The 19,830-nt window shown below is 37.6% G+C and overlaps 1 protein-coding gene across 1 annotated transcript in view; it reads right to left on the reverse strand.

The window, feature by feature from the left end:
* Nucleotides 1-9,426: 9,426 nt before the first annotated feature.
* The window catches only part of btbd8 (BTB domain containing 8), a 30,257-nt gene continuing 19,853 nt past the window's right edge, over nt 9,427-19,830 (reverse strand). The window contains exons 13-18 of the mRNA XM_016238163.1: nt 16,610-16,739; nt 15,566-15,627; nt 13,190-13,775; nt 12,236-12,323; nt 12,015-12,127; nt 9,427-11,927 (exon numbers count right to left, since the gene is read on the reverse strand). Coding sequence (XP_016093649.1) covers nt 10,045-11,927; nt 12,015-12,127; nt 12,236-12,323; nt 13,190-13,775; nt 15,566-15,627; nt 16,610-16,739 — 2,862 coding nt within the window. The 3' untranslated portion in view covers nt 9,427-10,044. The remainder of the gene's footprint in view (nt 11,928-12,014; nt 12,128-12,235; nt 12,324-13,189; nt 13,776-15,565; nt 15,628-16,609; nt 16,740-19,830) is intronic.

Genomic DNA, 19,830 nt, shown 5'->3' on the forward strand with positions numbered 1-19,830 from the left:
TGAAAAAGTGATCTTTAGGATATGGGGAGGAAATCCACAACTGAAATGGATATAATGTTTCTGTTTTCTTTTCATAAAGTACAACCTGGAGGACATACCAATGTTTTAATGAACAAAATCATAGAGTGCCCAGACACACACATTCTTCAAAGTTCACCTGCATTAGTGAATGGGTGATTAATATGAATGTTGTTATCATCATGTAGAAGTTCACAGGAATAATCATTATAATAAATTAAATAATAAAAGCAGATGAACCTATGAATATAAGGGAATAAAGCATCCATATCATGAAATGTCGGACCTTGCTGATACCAAACAACTCACATACAAGTCATCGCACAGTCTGTGGCCTTACAAAACAAATCCTGTGAAGAAAAATAAACCAAACTAAACACTTGCCTGAAAGCCATCATGCATAAATTGGCACAATAAATCTGTCAGATGTGACAGGGTGTGAAATTTATTTGACAAGTTAACAAGGCATTCAATGGATGTCTATGTACTTGTCTAGCTATATATAATTGAAAATTATGGTTTAAGGCTGCATTATGCTAACAACAGGAAATAAAAACAGGATGCTTCCAGAGACATCAGAGTTCTCATCAACCAAAATGGTAGAACTGCTTCTATCTTTGGAGAGTAAAAACATGCCTTGTAAAGAATTGTGGCATGCTTTAATCATTTAACATAGATATTACAACAGCATCTGGCTGCACAGGACTGTATATGAGCCAATGTGAAAAATGACATCATTCTGGATGTGCAGTCTAATAGATATTTCAGATGAACAATGCTTAAAAGTCCTTATGATGGGATGAATGGATGTGGTAACCCATGAACTGCAGGCAGACAGGTGGCGTCTCACCTCAGCCCTGCGGCCAGTTTTTGCATGGCTGCTTCCCGCTCTTCGGCGTTCTGCTGTGAGCGTCGCAGTATGTTGCGCAGCTCCTGCAGGTGGTCAAGCGTGCCCACGAGCTCACCGCGAACCGTCTTCATCTGACTCTCCAGCAGCTGTGTGCGGTGGAGGGAGTTACGACGGTCTCGCTTGCTGCGCTGGACCTTCTGCTCCAGATCAGACACTAAGACCAGAGCATATAGACAAATGACTCTCAACATTCATTCTTCATTCATAACGATTCATTTGTCAACAATTCAACAATTGTCACAAAACCATGAAATATAGCCTTATATACACACACACACACACACACACACACAGGTTTGTTTTTATGGTTTATGGGGACTCTCCATATGCGTAATGGTTTTTATACTGTCCAAACCATATTTTCTACTGCCCTACACCAGGGATCCTCAAATCTGGCCCACGAGATCCACTTTCCTGCAGAGTTTAGCTCTAACCCTAATCAAACACACCTGAGCATACTAATCAGTGTCTTCAGGATCATTAGAAAATCACAGGTAGGTGAGTTTGATCAGGGTTGGAGCTAAACTCTGCAGCGCATTGGCCCTCCAGGGTAAGATTTGAGGAACCCTGCCCTACACCAACCCTACACCTAAACTTTTTTGTTTTTTTAGAATATATATATATATATATATATATATATATATATATATATAGAATGTGTTACCTTTAAAAAGACGTAGGCTAACGACCTTTTTAACTATACACACTCCAAAAAATAAAGGTTTCAAAAGTTTCACAGAGATACCAGAAGTACCTTTTTTTTGTTCCACAATGAACCTCAGTGAACAGTTTAAATGAAATTAAATTAAATTGAAAAAATTTAAATAAATACATAAATAGAACCTACGTTTTCCCACTATAAAGATCCATTTGTGGAATGTACATAAGTAGTAAAATAATATTAGAAATATTAGAAATCAGACAACTTAGAACTGCCGAGTCTTATAGAGAACGTTTTGAATTCATTATCCATTTGTTTTTTTGTCTTTTTTTTTAACACAGAAAAAAATAAAATAAAGTGTTTAAAACACTGAAGTTTTGTTTAAAACAAAAAAAAAAACAAGTAAATTAAAGAACAATAAGCTTAATTCCAGATATATTCTCTGTAAACAAGTCATATATTTGTTGAAGTAAAATATAATATAAAAATGAAATAGATAAATAAATAACATTTCTAACAAAAAAAATTATATTTAATAATTTCATAATTAGGTTACATTGAAAGTTTTTCTTTTTTTATCAAGTTTTTCTTTTCTATTATAGATTTTATCTGAAAGAGAAAGACTATTAAGTCTAGCCGTTTTGGTTACCAAATATTTCTTGTTTTAAAGTCTAGATTTTTTTTTTACTGTAAAACAAGCAAGAAGTATAAGTAAAGTGCAGATCACTATTGTGAACTGGTAATGCAGATTACCAGACATTAAATCTGAAGATTCAGATACAGACCCAAAGTGTCGCCACAGGCGTTGCTTTCTGATTCCGTCTCTGTCTTCTTCTCCAGCAGGCCTTTGGTTTCTTGTAGCATCTTTTCCATATGAACCAGCTGAGAGGCGTTGTCTCCGCTGGCCCTGCGGACGAGCAGCCGTTCTCTCTCTCTCTCACTCAACTCTTTCTTACACTTACTCATCTTCTCAAAAGCACACGGTCAAACACTTGACAATGCTAGCAGAAAGAAGATGACTCCAGATGGCTTAAAACTGAATTTTGACCGTCCAAACCCTGATTTTCCTGCTACTTTGAAAACAAAGAAAGACAAAGACTTGGTTTATTACAAGAAAGACAAATCTGTGACGTTCAACCAAACACTGTCATTCTGTTTCCTGTAATAGTCTTCCATTGCAGTTTTTTCTAATGCTTGCCTATTTCCCCTGTCTTTTAGTAAATCTAAACAAGCATTCTGTATCAACCGAAGCAGTTCTATAACTGTAAATAGTCTCTCTGCTAGAAAGGAGAAGATGGTCTTCTTTTATACCTGTTATCGAGAGCAAACTCAGCCTGCAGGCAAACAAACAAAGAGTGAATAGAGAGCTATGGCAGTCATGAGACCAGCCTGATTCACAGCCATCAGCAACGTGGCCTTTTACACTTCGGCACGCACTAATGGACAATACAGCCAGGCATTCTGCGTAACTCAACATTAAAAACAGTTTAGTCAATACCGAGATGTTCCTGTTAAATGTGATTTTTACACAACAGAGCAGGTGTGTCTCTCACATGGCTTATGGAGATCTGAACACACATAAGGATCTGCCTGAGGGCATCACGGCGCAGAGCACAGCAGCTCTTCATGTAGGAGTAAAAATAAATGTCTTAACCATAGGCTATTTATTAAAGAAGCCCTGGCTCTGTCAGGAGCACTTCCTTCTCTGTTCGATCTCTTATTGAGGACAGTTTAGTCAGTCTTATGATGAGTCACGAACACTTTGTTGGTAGCATGAATGCTCAGCAGGAGACAAACGATGGGTGTCCTTCTCACATGCTGGCACAAGAGTTTCCATATCTGGGACAGCATCACCACTTATAGGCTTAATGCAGGTGACTGATGAATAATGCAGTTTAATAAGCATGATTCAGGGATCATATTATGGAGCTCTGCGATACTTTTGGTAATGTGAACATGAAGGTTATATTTACTTACTGTGGTGACAGTTAGACAGCATTGTTATTGTTAACTAACTAAATATAATTTTTGGTAATAAAATAAAACTTTAAATGAAAAACTTAAATCAAAAAAACAAAAACAAATGAAAATTTGACATGTTGCCATAGCAGCTAACTAAAATAAACTAAAACTGAAAATACAAAACTGAATTTAAGCTATACAGAATCATTAACAAATAAAACTGACAAAAGCAAATATCAAAATGACCAAAATTAAAATGAAAACTGAAAAAAAAAAATATATATATATATATATATATACTGTATAAAAAAGCTAATTAAAATATGAATAAATACTATGATAATATATAATACTAAAATAAGATTGCAAGTAGATATTTGACATTTCTGTTTTAAAATTTCAACATAGTGTGAACAATGTTGGGTTTCACGTGTGTGATCTCATTTATTTAAAAACAACCATATTTTTATATTAAATAGGTTTATTTTATACAAATAAATAAATGAATAATTAAGTATTTTTATTGCAGATTCAATATTTGATATTTACTTAACGTACATTATCATACAAATGTATTAATTACAAAATATGCACATTTAGTAATAGTCAAAATATTTTAGCCCTGCCAGAACTGTGGGTTATTCTGGGTTCTTCTGATATGAATAGCATATATGTAGGCTATGTGTGCATGTGGCTTACAGTTATGTGACTGAAACACACATGGACAGACATCTATTTATTTATTTATTACAGGGACAATGTATATTAATAAACATTTCTTTCAATATGCCAGAATTAGCCATTTTTCACCTGCAGTCCCTAGACAGATGGTAATAGTCACCCTAAAAGAGAGTAAAATTACATATTAACATAACAATAAAACAATTACAATACATTTAGTAAAAAGTACTATTAAGCTATGATGTACAATAGAAACGCAACAAACCAACAATCAGACAAATACATGAACACATACACACACACAAAGCAAAAAATGTATCTCCTAATATGATCAAATATCATAATAATTTCCATAAAATAACATACTTTATGATGACATTAATATTGATGTCCATAAGCAAACAAAATGTTGAGAGAGTGAACCAACAAAACACTTCTATTCATTGCGTTACACCCACTGAACCCACACTTGACTCTTCAGCTGAACACAGGGAGCATTATAACATCACAAATGAGATTTACTGATTAAAAGAACAAAAGACTAATTTTGACTCAGGGCCTCAGGCTTGTGCTTCCTTGTAAAAAGCTGCTTTTATTTACTTTGATCATCTTGTTATATTAGGCTAGTTAAAATAGACATACAAGGCAAAATATGTTGAGATAATGTAAACCCGTAGAAAAAGAAATCAAAACAAATATATCATCTTGGAGTTTTAAATTGACAAGTCATGTGTCCAATATGACAGTTTCTTCATTGCATCCCACACACTTCATGTCTCATCATTGTCAACATCACAGCTGAAATATCGTCCTCTGGGAGAACTTGGAGGATTTATGGGCTGGTTTATTATTTTGGCATTTGGCAACTTTATGAAGGACTTTGTGTGGCTATTTCTCTCACAGGAAATGAGGAATAAATAAGGATGTCCACAGCTGCTGCAGGCCTGACCTTCAGTCCATCTGCTTGAAATTCCTCCTGACAGCAAAACAATGTGGACCCCAGAAACTTCACTTGCAATTAAAAAGACAAATGAGTTTAGCTGAATGGCAGCAGGTGTCGCAGTCCTGAAGAGGATTACTTAGTTTTACACGAGAACAGATGAGCCGAAGATTATGTAACTTGTACTAACAGACTCCTCAGTTACTCCTGGTTACGTTTGTTAATGGGATCTGTCTCCTTGTCATATTAGAGAGGTGTCATTATATTACATTCAAAATGTACGTTTTTTTTCCTCAAAAGAAAAGAATACATAAAAAGCTCATGGATGACATTTCTGTTCTAATTGCATATAATCAGTAGTACAATATTTCAGCATTTTACACTGAAACCCACTGTGTAAACGATTCCACTGATAATCTCTGCTTTTCTCATCAAGAAGAGCATTTTTACCATCGTGGATAAAGGTATATCTTTTACAGAAAAAGTACCTTGCAAAATTACATGGGAAACCCTTACGAAAAAGAAGTTTATTCAAGTGTGCTATTAGTATACTTATTTTAAACTAAAAATAGGAAAGTATACTTTTAGTCTACTTTTTATGTACTTCTCAGAAATGGGCTTTCTGTACTTCTCAGAAATATACTTAAAATGACATTTAAGTATACTTGACTTATACTTAGAAAAAGTCTAAATATATTTGAGCTATACTTGTGTTCCTAGAATCCGTGTTTTCATTGTTATACTGTAGAGGCGCTAGTACACATCTTCTGTACAGAATTTCCAAAAAACACAAGTGAAGAAGAAACCGAAACAACAGATGCTTCCACATGTATTCTAACACGATCATCAGACATAAAACAGTATCAAAACTGTGTAACATTATGGAATAAAATGTCGACCAATGAAGAGGTAATAATAACTGTCAAGCTTTGGGGTGTTGATCGACTTTATCTACGTTTTAATTATCATTCTGAATCCAATTCATAGTCTTTTTTCAGCTTTTTGTTCAAAATGTTTATTTCTTTATTTTTTATTTATGAGACTTATCCACATTCAAGTGTTTAAAGGACTTCCTGGAGAAGCAGGGTTTTGAGGACGAAGTGCTGGCCTGCTCAGCTCTACATAGTGTGTGTGTGTGTGCTTAATTCTTCTTCTCAAGACACTTTACTTTTACTTTGCAAGGGCACAGATGAATGATTTTCCCTTCAGTGCTTCCTGTCAGCCTCAGCACTGGAGAACAGACTAATTTATAGCATGGACAACCTTTCTTCTGTCCTTAAAAGTCTAGTGTCCTTATTTAACTGTTCAGAAGATACAGAAATACATACGCCTTCAAATATCAAAAAATAAAAAATCTATCTATCCTTAAAATTAGTTGAGAGTTACAGAGAGGAATCTAGAATGGAATGGGGTCAGTCCATAAATGTTAAAATACGGTTTCAACTTTCAACCATTATTGTTACCATAATTTTAGTTTGGGAAAAAATATTTCTACCATTTCTGTGTAGTTATATCCAATCTTACAAATTTGCTGCCTAAATGACCGCATAATTCAAAAGAACAGTTTTTCAACTTATACAAATAATACATGTGCAAAATACAGTTGCAAGAAAAAGTATGTGAACCCATTTGAATTGGTTGGTTTTCTGCATTAGTATCATTACTGATCTTCTAGTTTAGACAAACACAATGTGCTTATGCTTACAACCGACAAACAACAATTATAATATTTCATGTCTTTACTGAACACATTCACAGTGATGTGGAAAAGATAAGTGAACTTTTTTTTTCACGAGTCCATTGTTTGTTCTAAGCAGTTCAACTGCCCAGTGTTCTTCAGAAAAATCCTTCAGATCCTGCACATTGTTTTGCTTCCAGCGTATTCTGCATATTTAAACAACAGTAACTAAGATTTTAAGATCTATTTTTTTTTTCAAACTGAGGACAACTGATGGACTAATAATACACAACTATTACAAAGGTTGAAAAAATTGACTGGTGCTCAAGAAGGAAACTTGATTTTGTACTTATCTTATAAATGTAAGAATCTTCTGTAGCTTCTGAAAAAATTATGTTTAAAGAAAATGAGAAAAAAAAAAAGTTATAGAAAAACAGAAATTCCAGTACTTTTTCTTGCCATTCCAAAATAACATCAGTGCTTTTATAAAATAATTAGATGTGCATTTCTGCATTTTAATCCTCTAAAACTCGGCCTAATTTACTGTCATTCCATTCTAAGTGCCTGCAATAACCGCAAAATTCAAACAACACAGCTTTTATTGTCTTAAATACAACAATGAATGTAAACCAGAACAACTTACTCTCTACCCTCTGTTCAAAACGTTTTAGAAGCGTCATCATTCAGAGACAAAAAGAGCAACAAGAAAATGCATTTTTGGTATTCTACAAAGATTCAAGCAACACCCATCAAGTAAACAATAGAGCTTAGAAAACTGCCCACATGCAAAACAACTGCAAAGAGGTCATTGTTCCAGTCCTTGATATAGTACCTGTACAATGAGAACAAAATGACATGTGACTTCGGTCAACTTATGCTTCAACTGATCAGTCTTTCTCCCCAAAATAAAAAAGTTTACTACTGTTATACTTAAAGTATACTTAAAAGTATACTTTTATATACTAGAAAGTGGGCCAATTTAGTCCCAAGGAGTATTGAAATAGTACACTTACAAGTATACTACTAGTACACTGATATTTGTATACTTACTACATAAAGTATACTTAAAAATATACTTGAACTTTACTTAAGTATACTTACTAAAATAAACTTGAAGTATACTACTTTTTGGTAAGGGAAGTCTCAATGGATCTCCTAACATATAACATTCGGAGTCATTACACTACATTTTAGTTAAGCACATGGATTTTTTCCATAACCAGTGTATAGTCAAGAGCATTTTTTTCCAATGGTTTGTCACAGTCTGCCATTCTTGTGGTTTCCCTCTTTAACTGTGAGGAGCAAATATCTCCACTAGGTGGAGACAAAGATAGATAAGACCACCACAAGCTAATCACAGGTTAATTTGAACCTTAATTATAAAATAAACACAGATTCCAACATTTAACAGAAATTTAGTCCTTAGTCGAAAAAGTGCCATTGAAATTAATAAGAATGCTAGATTTCTATGAGTATTACAGACCTCCTTTGTAGAGGGGTCGTCAATGCACATCCAGACAAAAGCACATTAACACAAATTTGGTAGGAGACATTCCAGCAAGTCTTACTCTCCTTGTCACGCTGACCTGATTATGCTGTGAGTAATTAGCTGTCTAGTGGCAGATCCTGTTTAATGTTTTGTTTATTGTCAGCAGGCCCAGATTTTTAGCTGACGTGGTTTGGCACCTCCTGTAACAAATGAAGTGAATTAGAACCACACAGTTTCCCCACACTCATTTCAAGGATTTTGTAGAAAAAGGATACAGAATCAGAACTGTTGATATGGAAAACCTTATAGTTTGTTGTAGACTTCCTGGAGAAGCAGGGTTTTGAGGACGAAGTGCTGGCCTGCTTAGCTCTACATAGTGTGTGTGTGTGTGTGCTTAATTCTTCTTCTCAAGACACTTTACTTTTACTTTGCAAGGGCACAGATGAATGATTTTCCCTTCAGTGCTTCCTGTCAGCCTCGGCACTGGAGAACAGACTAATTTATAGCATGGACAACCTTTCTTCTGTCCTTAAAAGTCTAGTGTCCTTATTTAACTGTTCAGAAGATACAGAAATACATATGCCTTCAAATATCAAAAAATAAAAAATCTATCTATCCTTAAAATTAGTTGAGAGTTACAGAGAGGAATCTAGAATGGAATGGGGTCAGTCCATAAATGTTAAAATACGGTTTCAACTTTCAACCATTATTGTTACCATAATTTTAGTTTGGGAAAAAATATTTCTACCGTTTCTGTGTAGTTATATCCAATCTTACAAATTTGCTGCCTAAAATGACCGCATAATTCAAAAGAACAGTTTTTCAACTTATACAAATAATACATGTGCAAAATACAGTTGCAAGAAAAAGTATGTGAACCCATTTGAATTGGTTGGTTTTCTGCATTAGTATCATTACTGATCTTCTAGTTTAGACAAACACAATGTGCTTATGCTTACAACCGACAAACAACAATTATAATATTTCATGTCTTTACTGAACACATTCACAGTGATGTGGAAAAGATAAGTGAACTTTTTTTTCTCTGCAGCTCTGCAGAAGGTGTGGCCCGTTATGTGCAGTATTAAAAGGAAGCTTAGCTCACTGTATATTTGTGCATATATATATATATATATATATATATATTTCTATGTATATATTTGCTGGCCAAGTCACATGGAGCTTGTCTTTTGCATAAAGATCACTTATGGAAGAGTCAACATATAAATGACTTGGCCTATGAGGAAGAAGCTCATTATTTAGTATGGATAACGACAAACAAAAACAACTGAGGACTTAAGTGCACTGGTACAACTGTGACTGCCCAGCCATGCCACATAACAGATGGTCTGACTCAGCATACTTCACCACACGCAGATATATATTTTACTGTAAATATTAAGCTTGTAAACTTGTTAGTTGAGTTATTTAGGGCATAGCGCCTCAGAGAAGGCAATTTATTTGTGTGTATAGCTTATTGAAATATTAGATTGCAAAGGATAGACATCTAAATAAGAGAATTAAAGGAAGGGGGAAAGGAGGCAGTAGTGTGCTACTATCTAAATCAATGAGCTATCAAGATTTAGCCCATTGAAGATGATTGGAGGTCAAAGGAATTGTCTGAATATTTAAGTTGAATGGGTCAGGATGGGAGACTGTGAGTAAATGTTTCTGAGGCTGCGGTCAGGGGAGATGGGCTCTAATGTTATACATTACCTGCTGGAGAGTGTGCGGGTGAGCTCGCAGTCAGCTGCGGCTCAGGTAAGTCTAGCCGCATGTCAGCTTTTCTGCTGTCTATATGTTTGGACTGGAGATTGTCATACTGTTCCACCAGCCGGAGGTCCAGGTGACTAGGGCGCTCCTGAGCAGGAATGTCTCTGGTATCTTTGTCTTGCACAGGGGCATCTGATTTATTATATGCACAATCCTCCTGTTGAGATCCCTGGACCTCTGTCAGGAATACTGCAGGTTTTGGCTCCTGTTCATTTTCCTGGTGGTTGGAGATATGGTTGGCCCTCACTGTGCTTGTGGACTGCTGGGAGCGGTAGTCTGTCTGAGAATTGTGAGGTTCACCATCGAAGACATCACCATGTGCAAAGGAATCACTTGACTGGTGTGTCGGAGTCTGGGCACCTCCTTCTTCACATCCAAGTTCCTCGCACTCATCCACCGAGAGTAAAACAGAGCGACGGAAGTTAGAAGCTGACTGGTACTCTGGTTGCTCATTCTCGTGTTCCGCAGGATCTTCAAATGCAAGGTTGACAATACCTTGAAACTGTGGAGGTGGCTCGGCAATTGGGGGTGCCATTCCCCTCGGTAACACCTCAACTTCTGATCTTTCATCTTCAGTCTCCTCCTCTTCTTCCTCTTCCTCTTCTTCTTCAGAGGAGAAAAGTTGGTGGTCCTGCATGCCCTTAAAGTTTTTTAATGTAGTATCCATTTCACAAGGTTCCTCCTCCACTGGCACCTCATCCTTTCTAATCCAAGAACGTGGCCTTTGACGCCCTACCTCTTCTTCACTTGTAGTTTCTGCCTCTCGTCCTCTGAGCCGTACCTCCACACGTAGTCCAGCCCCACTCTCGTACATCTTGAGCTCCTCAGGTGTGCTGGTGTCACTGCTGCTGCGACCCAGGAAGTCAGGGCAACGCATGGTCCCACACTTTGAAGCGCCACGCTCATGGGAACAGCAGTCGTCATCTTGCGAGCCACCAGCATCATAATCCTCTGACCGTGGCTTTATGTCATCAGAAGAAGTAGTGGCACTGCCAGTCTCTGACTCTGGGCTAACTTGGGGATGAAGCCCATTCCATGAGTCCTCTAGGGGTGTCTCAATGCTCCCTAGACTGCAAGGTGTATCAGGAGGGAAGTCTGAGTCCTTTGAGGAGTTCATGGAATTGAGGACTTGTTCTGGTCCAGTGACATGGGGTGGAATGGCATGGCCTGTGGACAGTTTACTTAGGCTTATCTCACTCTGCCCAGAAGTACATGTATGCATGTCCGGAGTCACTGACTGAGTCTTCACTTCTGTACTTCTTAATTTACTCACTAGATCACTGCTTTTCTCCATATCTTGAACCTTAGCGGAAGTTGCTGATATACCCTCAGGAACCGTTTCTTGCTGGTCTAGTACAGCTGGGCTGACTAGTGAATGCTGCTCCAGGGAAGAAGGAACTTTGGAACTCTCCAGACAAGATGTGACCAGTTCCTTGCTTCTTGTCTTACCTTCGGTAGAATCTGGATTCAACTGCTGAGTGACCTTTTTAAAGTCTGAATGTTTAGGGCTGGATACTGAATCTTTCACAGCAGTGCCTGGCTTTTTAGAGCCAGCAGGAGTTTTGACGGCCCCTGAGGACTTTAGAGATGATTTTGTTGGAAGTGTTTCTGGAGCCTTCTGTTTAGGTCCTGTTTTGTTTGGGGCAGAAGGCGACTGCCTAGAGGAAGACGTGGAAGCTTTGACACTGGGCCTTGACTCAGGGATGGCCTTTGTGGTCTTCTTTGTAGTTGCAGGTTTAGATGCATCTTTCTCTACCTCTTTTCTTGGGGAAGCAGGCTTTCTAGAGCTAAGGGCTGAACCAGGTCTGGATGAAACTGTTTAAAAGAGGAAACAGACTTGAACTCATTATTGTTCATAACAAATTACTTTTAGATCCATTCTGAAGCTTGAGTATTTCTTACCAAGGTTCTCTGACACGGTGCTTTTGCTCTTTGGATCTGAGCGGGATGCAGGAACTCCAGGTACTGCACGACTGGTTGTGGTAGGTTTAGTCTTGGTTGATTTATTAGTGGGGCTGTAAACACAATGAAGGATCAAAGGACTATCAACTGGAAGAAAGTGGAGAAAGTAAAAACAGTAGTGCAAGTGTGAGGATCACAGCCTGGTTGTTAACATAACTCACCTGCTAGTCTTGTCAGTGTCTGGTTTTTGAGCAGGTTTGGTCAGAGGAGATTTTGTTGTTGCCTTGGCTTGAAGTTTTGACCTGAGACCTACAATATAAAAGGATTTTTAAGTCACTTATTAAGTAAAACCACACAACATTTTTATAAATGACATTGCATGTTGACAATACAGAATGTAGTTATTTAAAAACAATTTTAAGATAATCATTTAAAACTATTTTTTTTAACATATAGCCCATTAATCTAATTAAACAGAGAACTATCCATCACAATCCTGGTCTCAACATTGTCTGCACATAAAAAAATAAATAAATTGTGATATTTTTGTACCTTATTGTAAACTGGTATTTGTCCTGCAGAACCTCTGTGCTATCTAAACCTACATTCCTTAAGAACTGTGAGCAAGGTAACAGGCATGTACAATTTCAGTAGTGCTAAGCAGCTTAATGGTGAGCTAAAACCTACTCTGCTGAGCAAAGACTCTCTGAGTCACAGAGAAGTCAGTACCAGGCAAACACCAGCTAATGAGCAGGGAAAAGGGAAGAGATACTGTATCTATATTTTTACCTCTGGATTTCAAGATTCTGAATTTTCTCTCCCTCTCAACTGCAGTACATTCCTTCTCTTTCTAGCCTTCCTTTCCTGTTCTAATTTTCTAACTTTTATTGAAACTCAGAAGCACAGATCATACTATTAATTAACTTTTACTTACAGGGACAAAAGAGTAAACCTGAGGGTATAATCTCTAATATTAGGAGCTAACATGGGAAACTGAGGATAGCTTCTTGACTTCCAAGAACTTACAGCTGTTTTCAGATTTGAATTTCTGCTCAAACTGTTTCACTGCCTCTGGCTTTGCTGGATACCTCCACTCACAGTACAACAAGGACTAGCTTGAGATGTAGTAGAGTTTAAATTTGTCTAAAGGTAATTATGAATCAAGGTAAATTCACCTGTTGGTGTACTGTGGCCATTCTTGCGAGGACTCCCAGCGCTGTTGTCTGGTGAGGTGCTGCCAGAGTTAGATGGAGTATTCTGAGCATTGCTGGCTGATTCCTGAGGCAGATCTTTCCCTGACATTGTGTTGTTCTGCACTTTTCCTCCTCTAGTCTGGCCTGCTGAGAGATCAGACCCAGCAGGGGAAGACTTTGGCCTTGCTCCTGGGTTTGGCTTCCTGTCCATCACCGTCTTCCCTGTGGGTGAACCACGGGCACCTGAAGCAGTGGAATTCTCCCGTTGAGCACCACCACCAGTGCCATTCAGCACTGGTTTAACAGTAGACGTAGTCTTGGTTTTAGCTGGCGTTTGAGTTGGCTTAACCTTATCATTTTTACTTCTGAGTGAGGCGTTGTTACTAGCTTTTGTTTTGCCAGAAGGAGCCATGTGAGCTGTTGGCCCCAGAGCATCAGACTTCATGGTGCCTGATGCAGCAGCTACAGATCTTGCAGGGGAAGCACGTGGACCCTGTGATACCTTAATAAGAGGATGAGTAGGGCTATCACATGGAGACGAAGTGCCCGAGAGGCATTTTGTAGGTTTCTGTTGCAGAAGGGAGAGAGATGGAGAGAGCACGAAAGACTATGATGGCTTTGCTCATTGTTAATCAGATCAGCAACCCATTTGACACAGTAATCTCAGATGTATAAGACCATAGAGCACAAAACCATGATCTTTGGATTAAAGGCTAAAAAGCACATTCTTCTTCTTCTTCTTCTTCAAAAAAAAAAAAAAGGACAGCTGTTTCCTTAGCCCACGGTCTCTGTATCCATATCACTTTGGTCATATATACATATTGTTTATTTAAAGCTCAATAATGAGGTGTTTTTTCCTCTGCCTTTGTCAAGCCAGTAGTTCCTGTCTATATTTTGGCACCGAAACACATGCATATTTATACTTTCTATGGGCTTCTTATCAGGCCGTCCTTATTGTTGAGCCCTGACAACAGCATCTTCAAATCTCATAGTGACAACTGTAATACAGCTGATATGATTAGATCTTTAAAGAACAGAACTCTTGTAAAGACTAAAAAAGCAAACAAATATGTACATTTTCTTTAAGAAAATATTTCTCACAGGGAAACCAGCTATGTTTTCAGGATCAGTAATTCTGCAGCACCTTCCCTGAATCAACCTTAACATTGTTGTGATGAGACAGCTCTCATTTAACAGCCATTTAATTTCAGTTCAATCAGCTTGTCTTTCAGTAAAAGAAAACGTTATAAAATCAGAACTTACAGTTCTAACAGAGCCTATGCCAGTAAATCACTTTATTTCTAGTGGTCAACCGATATTGAGTTTTTAAATAGCTGATGCTGATATGGATATCTAGAAAGCAGATTGGCTGAAAAAATGCAGATAGATACACTTTACAGTTTAATGAAAGCAAACAGGACTGTTGAATTCACAGTAAAAGAATGTATTTTAGTTTGACAATATTTACTCAATATAATCATAATAATTAAAAAAAATTACTTCTGTTTATTTGTGATGCAGACAATCTCAAAATGAATATATACATATTGTTTATTTAAAGCTCAATAATGAGGTGTTTTTTCCTCTGCCTTTGTCAAGCCAGTAGTTCCTGTCTATATTTTGGCACCGAAACACATGCATATTTATACTTTCTATGGGCTTCTTATCAGGCCGTCCTTATTGTTGAGCCCTGACAACAGCATCTTCAAATCTCATAGTGACAACTGTAATACAGCTGATATGATTAGATCTTTAAAGAACAGAACTCTTGTAAAGACTAAAAAAGCAAACAAATATGTACATTTTCTTTAAGAAAATATTTCTCACAGGGAAACCAGCTATGTTTTCAGGATCAGTAATTCTGCAGCACCTTCCCTGAATCAACCTTAACATTGTTGTGATGAGACAGCTCTCATTTAACAGCCATTTAATTTCAGTTCAATCAGCTTGTCTTTCAGTAAAAGAAAACGTTATAAAATCAGAACTTACAGTTCTAACAGAGCCTATGCCAGTAAATTACTTTATTTCTAGTGGTCAACCGATATTGAGTTTTTAAATAGCTGATGCTGATATAGATATCTAGAAAGCAGATTGGCTGAAAAAATGCAGATAGATACACTTTACAATTTAATGAAAGCAAACAGGACTGTTGAATTCACAGTAAAAGAATGTATTTTAGTTTGACAATATTTACTCAATATAATCATAATAATTAAAAAAAATTACTTCTGTTTATTTGTGATGCAGACAATCTCAAAATGACCAAATATTGCCTAATTAATCAACCTGGGCTAAAATATCTGTATGTATCCCATCATTTTTCAGTTTTACCAAAATAAGCAACAGAATAAAAATTACCTGAGAGCTGGTGAGCACAGGTTTTTTTCCAAGCCGTCTACAGTCTCCTTTATCAAGAGCAGCTGAGAGGGTTGGTGGAGGAAGGAAGAAAATAAAGACTAATTTTAGATTATAGACAGCTTCAGTCTAATTAGAACATCCACTCCTGCATAATCAACATTTGCCAAACATTTCCTCAATCAGACACGCAAATACTTGCAGACTTGCAATCAGTCACAACCCCAATCAAAGTGGCAGCGCAGCTCTGCAGAGAACCACTGATTTCCTACTCCTTCATCTCAGATCGAGACAGTGCAGATCTAGACTTTGATCATCTCACAGCTTATCCAGAGCATTCTTTAAATCATCAGAAAAAAACAAAGACCTAGGCTTCGGTCCCAGCAATACAACTGAGCTCTGATTTCACTGCTGTCATCCACGAAATCAATCCAAATCATGGATCAAATAGCTTCTGTAAAGGAATGCAGCTGGAGTGTTTGTGTTTGCTGTTGAACGATGAATGCTTTGCAATAATCCACCGCATTTGCATGCCTTTACATATGCAAGGGAATCTTTAGAAAGCACGATCTTGACACCTAAAGCAATGCATAATTTATGCACTAGCATATATGTTTCCACCTGCAGAATGGAACAACACAAACTCCACTGTATCTCATTGTGGACCCCATTCTCCCCCCCCCCGGAAATGCTTAATGTTTTGATGTGACTGTATTCTAGCTCTCAATGTTCAAAGCATCACATATTAAAGGACTGTTGTTGAAGGACTGACAGGAGCTGGAGGTTATCTCTCACCAGCACAGGCTACCCAATATCCATGCAAAGGAGGGCTCTTCATCACTGCACTGGACCACTAAAAAAAAATTCTGACTGCTGCATAGTTTTGAACACCAAGCTTCTATTGAAAGCTGTTCATTTCTTATGATCTTCTCTCTTATCCTCCTCTATTTTATACTTTACCTTCTTCCCACATTATTTACGTTTAATTTCCATTCCCTTTTCTTTTGCTATTGCTACATTCTTACCTTTTCTCCTTCCTCTCCTTACCTGCGAGTATTTTTTCTCGATATCTGGGTTGTAGTGCGTCCCATCCTTGTGTGTGCCGCACTGCAAAGAAGGACTGAAGCAGGAAGGTCCAGAGCTTCGTGCGCAGCGAACACAGCTCACGCCTGAATGGCTACCGGAGGGACAGAATGAGTGAGAGAGGGTGAGCGAGTCAGAGAAAAAGAGAGAGAGAAGGAGGGAGGGTGGATACAACAGCAGGAGAACAGGAGCGAATCAGCAGCTGCTTCAAAGGCTGGTTGTCTTGGCAACCGATCGCCGTTGCCTCCCTCCACCCTTAACAGGATCCAGCTAAATGGATGATGTCAGTAGCAGAGGCTTGTGTTCCCGCCTTCTGCACCGAATGTTCATTAAAAAAAAAGAACCTCTGTATTTTTTCAGATTCTGCCTCAGCCTTTCCATCCGCAGTTTATTTCTCCCATGTCCCTCCCTGCCTTCCTCTATAATGGACATGGAACCAGATTAGACATGGCCACACCCACGACTCTTGGTCTTTCTCAGACTAATCCATTCTGCCATTTCCCCTGGGATGTGAATGAACTCACAAAGAGACAGGAAGCGACAGAGATGGCCAGAGAGAAATATAGAAAAATAGAAAATTACGATAAGTACGAGAGGTGGAGTTGTTTACCACAGGAGCGAATCAGCAGCTGCTTCAAAGGCTGGTTGTCTTGGCAACCGATCGCCGTTGCCTCCCTCCACCCTTAACAGGATCCAGCTAAATGGATGATGTCAGTAGCAGAGGCTTGTGTTCCCGCCTTCTGCACCGAATGTTCATTAAAAAAAAAGAACCTCTGTATTTTTTCAGATTCTGCCTCAGCCTTTCCATCCGCAGTTTATTTCTCCCATGTCCCTCCCTGCCTTCCTCTATAATGGACATGGAACCAGATTAGACATGGCCACACCCACGACTCTTGGTCTTTCTCAGACTAATCCATTCTGTCATTTCCCCTGGGATGTGAATGAACTCACAAAGAGACAGGAAGCGACAGAGATGGCCAGAGAGAAATATAGAAAAATAGAAAATTACGATAAGTACGAGAGGTGGAGTTGTTTACTATGACCTTTTCTATTTGTAGTGTCACTTTACTGTAATCCGGCCTGGCCATGTACATTACATTAAGCGAGTTTAAATCCCAGGATCAAATGAAGCGCTTTGTACACGTGCCATTAAATACAGAGAATGTGCTCAGCAGATCGTTGCTGCAGTTATGCACTACTTGATGAAGCACAGAAAATCTATCCATCAATTATTGTAATAACTACTGTACACCACTGATGCAGTTAACATGTTAAAATCAACATGAAATCATGATGTACCTTTTAAATGCATGTGGTTTTCAATTCTTTATGAAAATGTAATGACAAAGTCTGAAATGGTTGTTCTATTTAGCTGTTGTCACTAATCCTACTTTTACAACAGTTTTCCCTTAACCACTATTCTGGTATGACCAGTGCACAGTAGTGCCACCATGCTTTGAATATCCTGTTTCAATTGGAAAAGTAAAAACATGTACTGTAAATACAGAATGATCCACCTTTCAATATGCAAATCGATACAAGAAGAAATTGAATTATGTATTCCTCAGATTTACTTTATATTTACCAAAACAGAACAGACAGTTCTGATCTGGATTGCTTAATAAAATAATGTTTAAATGAAAACCTGTATAAACATGTAATAAAATCATGCATTCGGGGCTGTGCTGTATTTTTAATATAGTTAAGGTTGAAGGAATTGCAGGTATTCCACTGTAGGTTGTGCCTAATCTCTGACAAACGACAGACCGGAAGTCATTTACTTCCAGTGGAGAGTAGTATGGGAGCTGTGTAAGGTTCTGACTATACATATATACATATCTCTCTGAGCAGGGCCGTTTCTAGGCATAGGCGAGCTAGGCGGTCGCCTAGGGCGCCACCAGCTGAAGGGGCGCCAATGAGTGCACATACTGGCACTTTTAGCAGGGTTGTGATAAAGAGTGGCACGGTCACCCTGAAATATGACTGCTGCCCCCACTGGATCCCTCATTATTGGGCTAGAGTACTGTCAATCTGACGATGCCTGTATGCCACTGGATCAAAGTGCTGTCAATTGTTGCATTTAAAGTTTGCATTTGGAGCGCTCAACAACGCCATTAGATCAGTGGGCTCTGTCAGTGCTTTGGCAAGGTAACACTTTTCTTTGCCATGCAATAAAGCTAAGTTAAAAGGCCAATTTAAAATATTGGTACAGTAAATAAAGTGCACAAAATCAGTATTTTGTTTAAGCAGTATTTGTGGCACTTGATAAATCATGTTGCGAGATATGTCCAAAATGTGTGCTTTTTTTGTGCCAATGCATTGTTAAATGATCAGCGTGTCAAGTAATATTCCCATATAAACTTTAACATCCAATTAAAAAATATTTGTATAGTAAAATTCGCTAATTCACGAGATCAATACATCCTTTATTAGACCGCTCTGTCGAGTTAAATACATCCTTACGGAGGTGTCGAAATGCTGAATCAATTCATTCACTTCCAACAGCGCTTAATGGGAGCAGCGTCATAGAGGGCAGAGCGTCATGTTATTTAAAGGGGAAGTTAACGCGTTAACGAGTAGCAAAGGATCAAGTAGCTGCATTGGTTACTTTTATGCCACTGATCAAGCTTTTATATGTAGTTTGGGGTAACAAAGGGTTTGACTGAAATAATAATGCAATAACTGACACTTTAAATCAATATTTCAAGAAACAACAACAACATTTTTTAACAAAAAACAGATAAAGTAGCCATTGATAATATATAAACATGCATCCAAATCCAAATGTAATAAAATTAATTTATGTGTGATTTATGTGTAAATTATGTGCAATGTCTTAGCTACTAGAGATTGTTACATAGGGCTATACAGGCATCTAGTGGCAACACAATGATATTACAGATAATAAATTGTGCAAAATGTTTATCTTAACAGTCAATTTACAAATAATGCATTCAGATTTGTGGAACTCAATGCGCTGAATCTCCACAAATTTGAATGTGACAAGCAACTGGTGTATGAAAAGAATATAGTATATACCGTATGTATGTATATATATAAATCTATACATATACTGTATATTTATAAATCTATACATATACTGTATATATATATATATATATATATATATATATATATATATATATATAAAATAGGGGGGGGGGTATAGATTTTTTGTCGAGCGT

Source organism: Sinocyclocheilus grahami, unplaced genomic scaffold (genome assembly GCF_001515645.1).
Source record: "Sinocyclocheilus grahami isolate Dianchi unplaced genomic scaffold, SAMN03320097.WGS_v1.1 scaffold533.1, whole genome shotgun sequence".
In the NCBI taxonomy this organism is placed as follows: domain Eukaryota; kingdom Metazoa; phylum Chordata; class Actinopteri; order Cypriniformes; family Cyprinidae; genus Sinocyclocheilus; species Sinocyclocheilus grahami.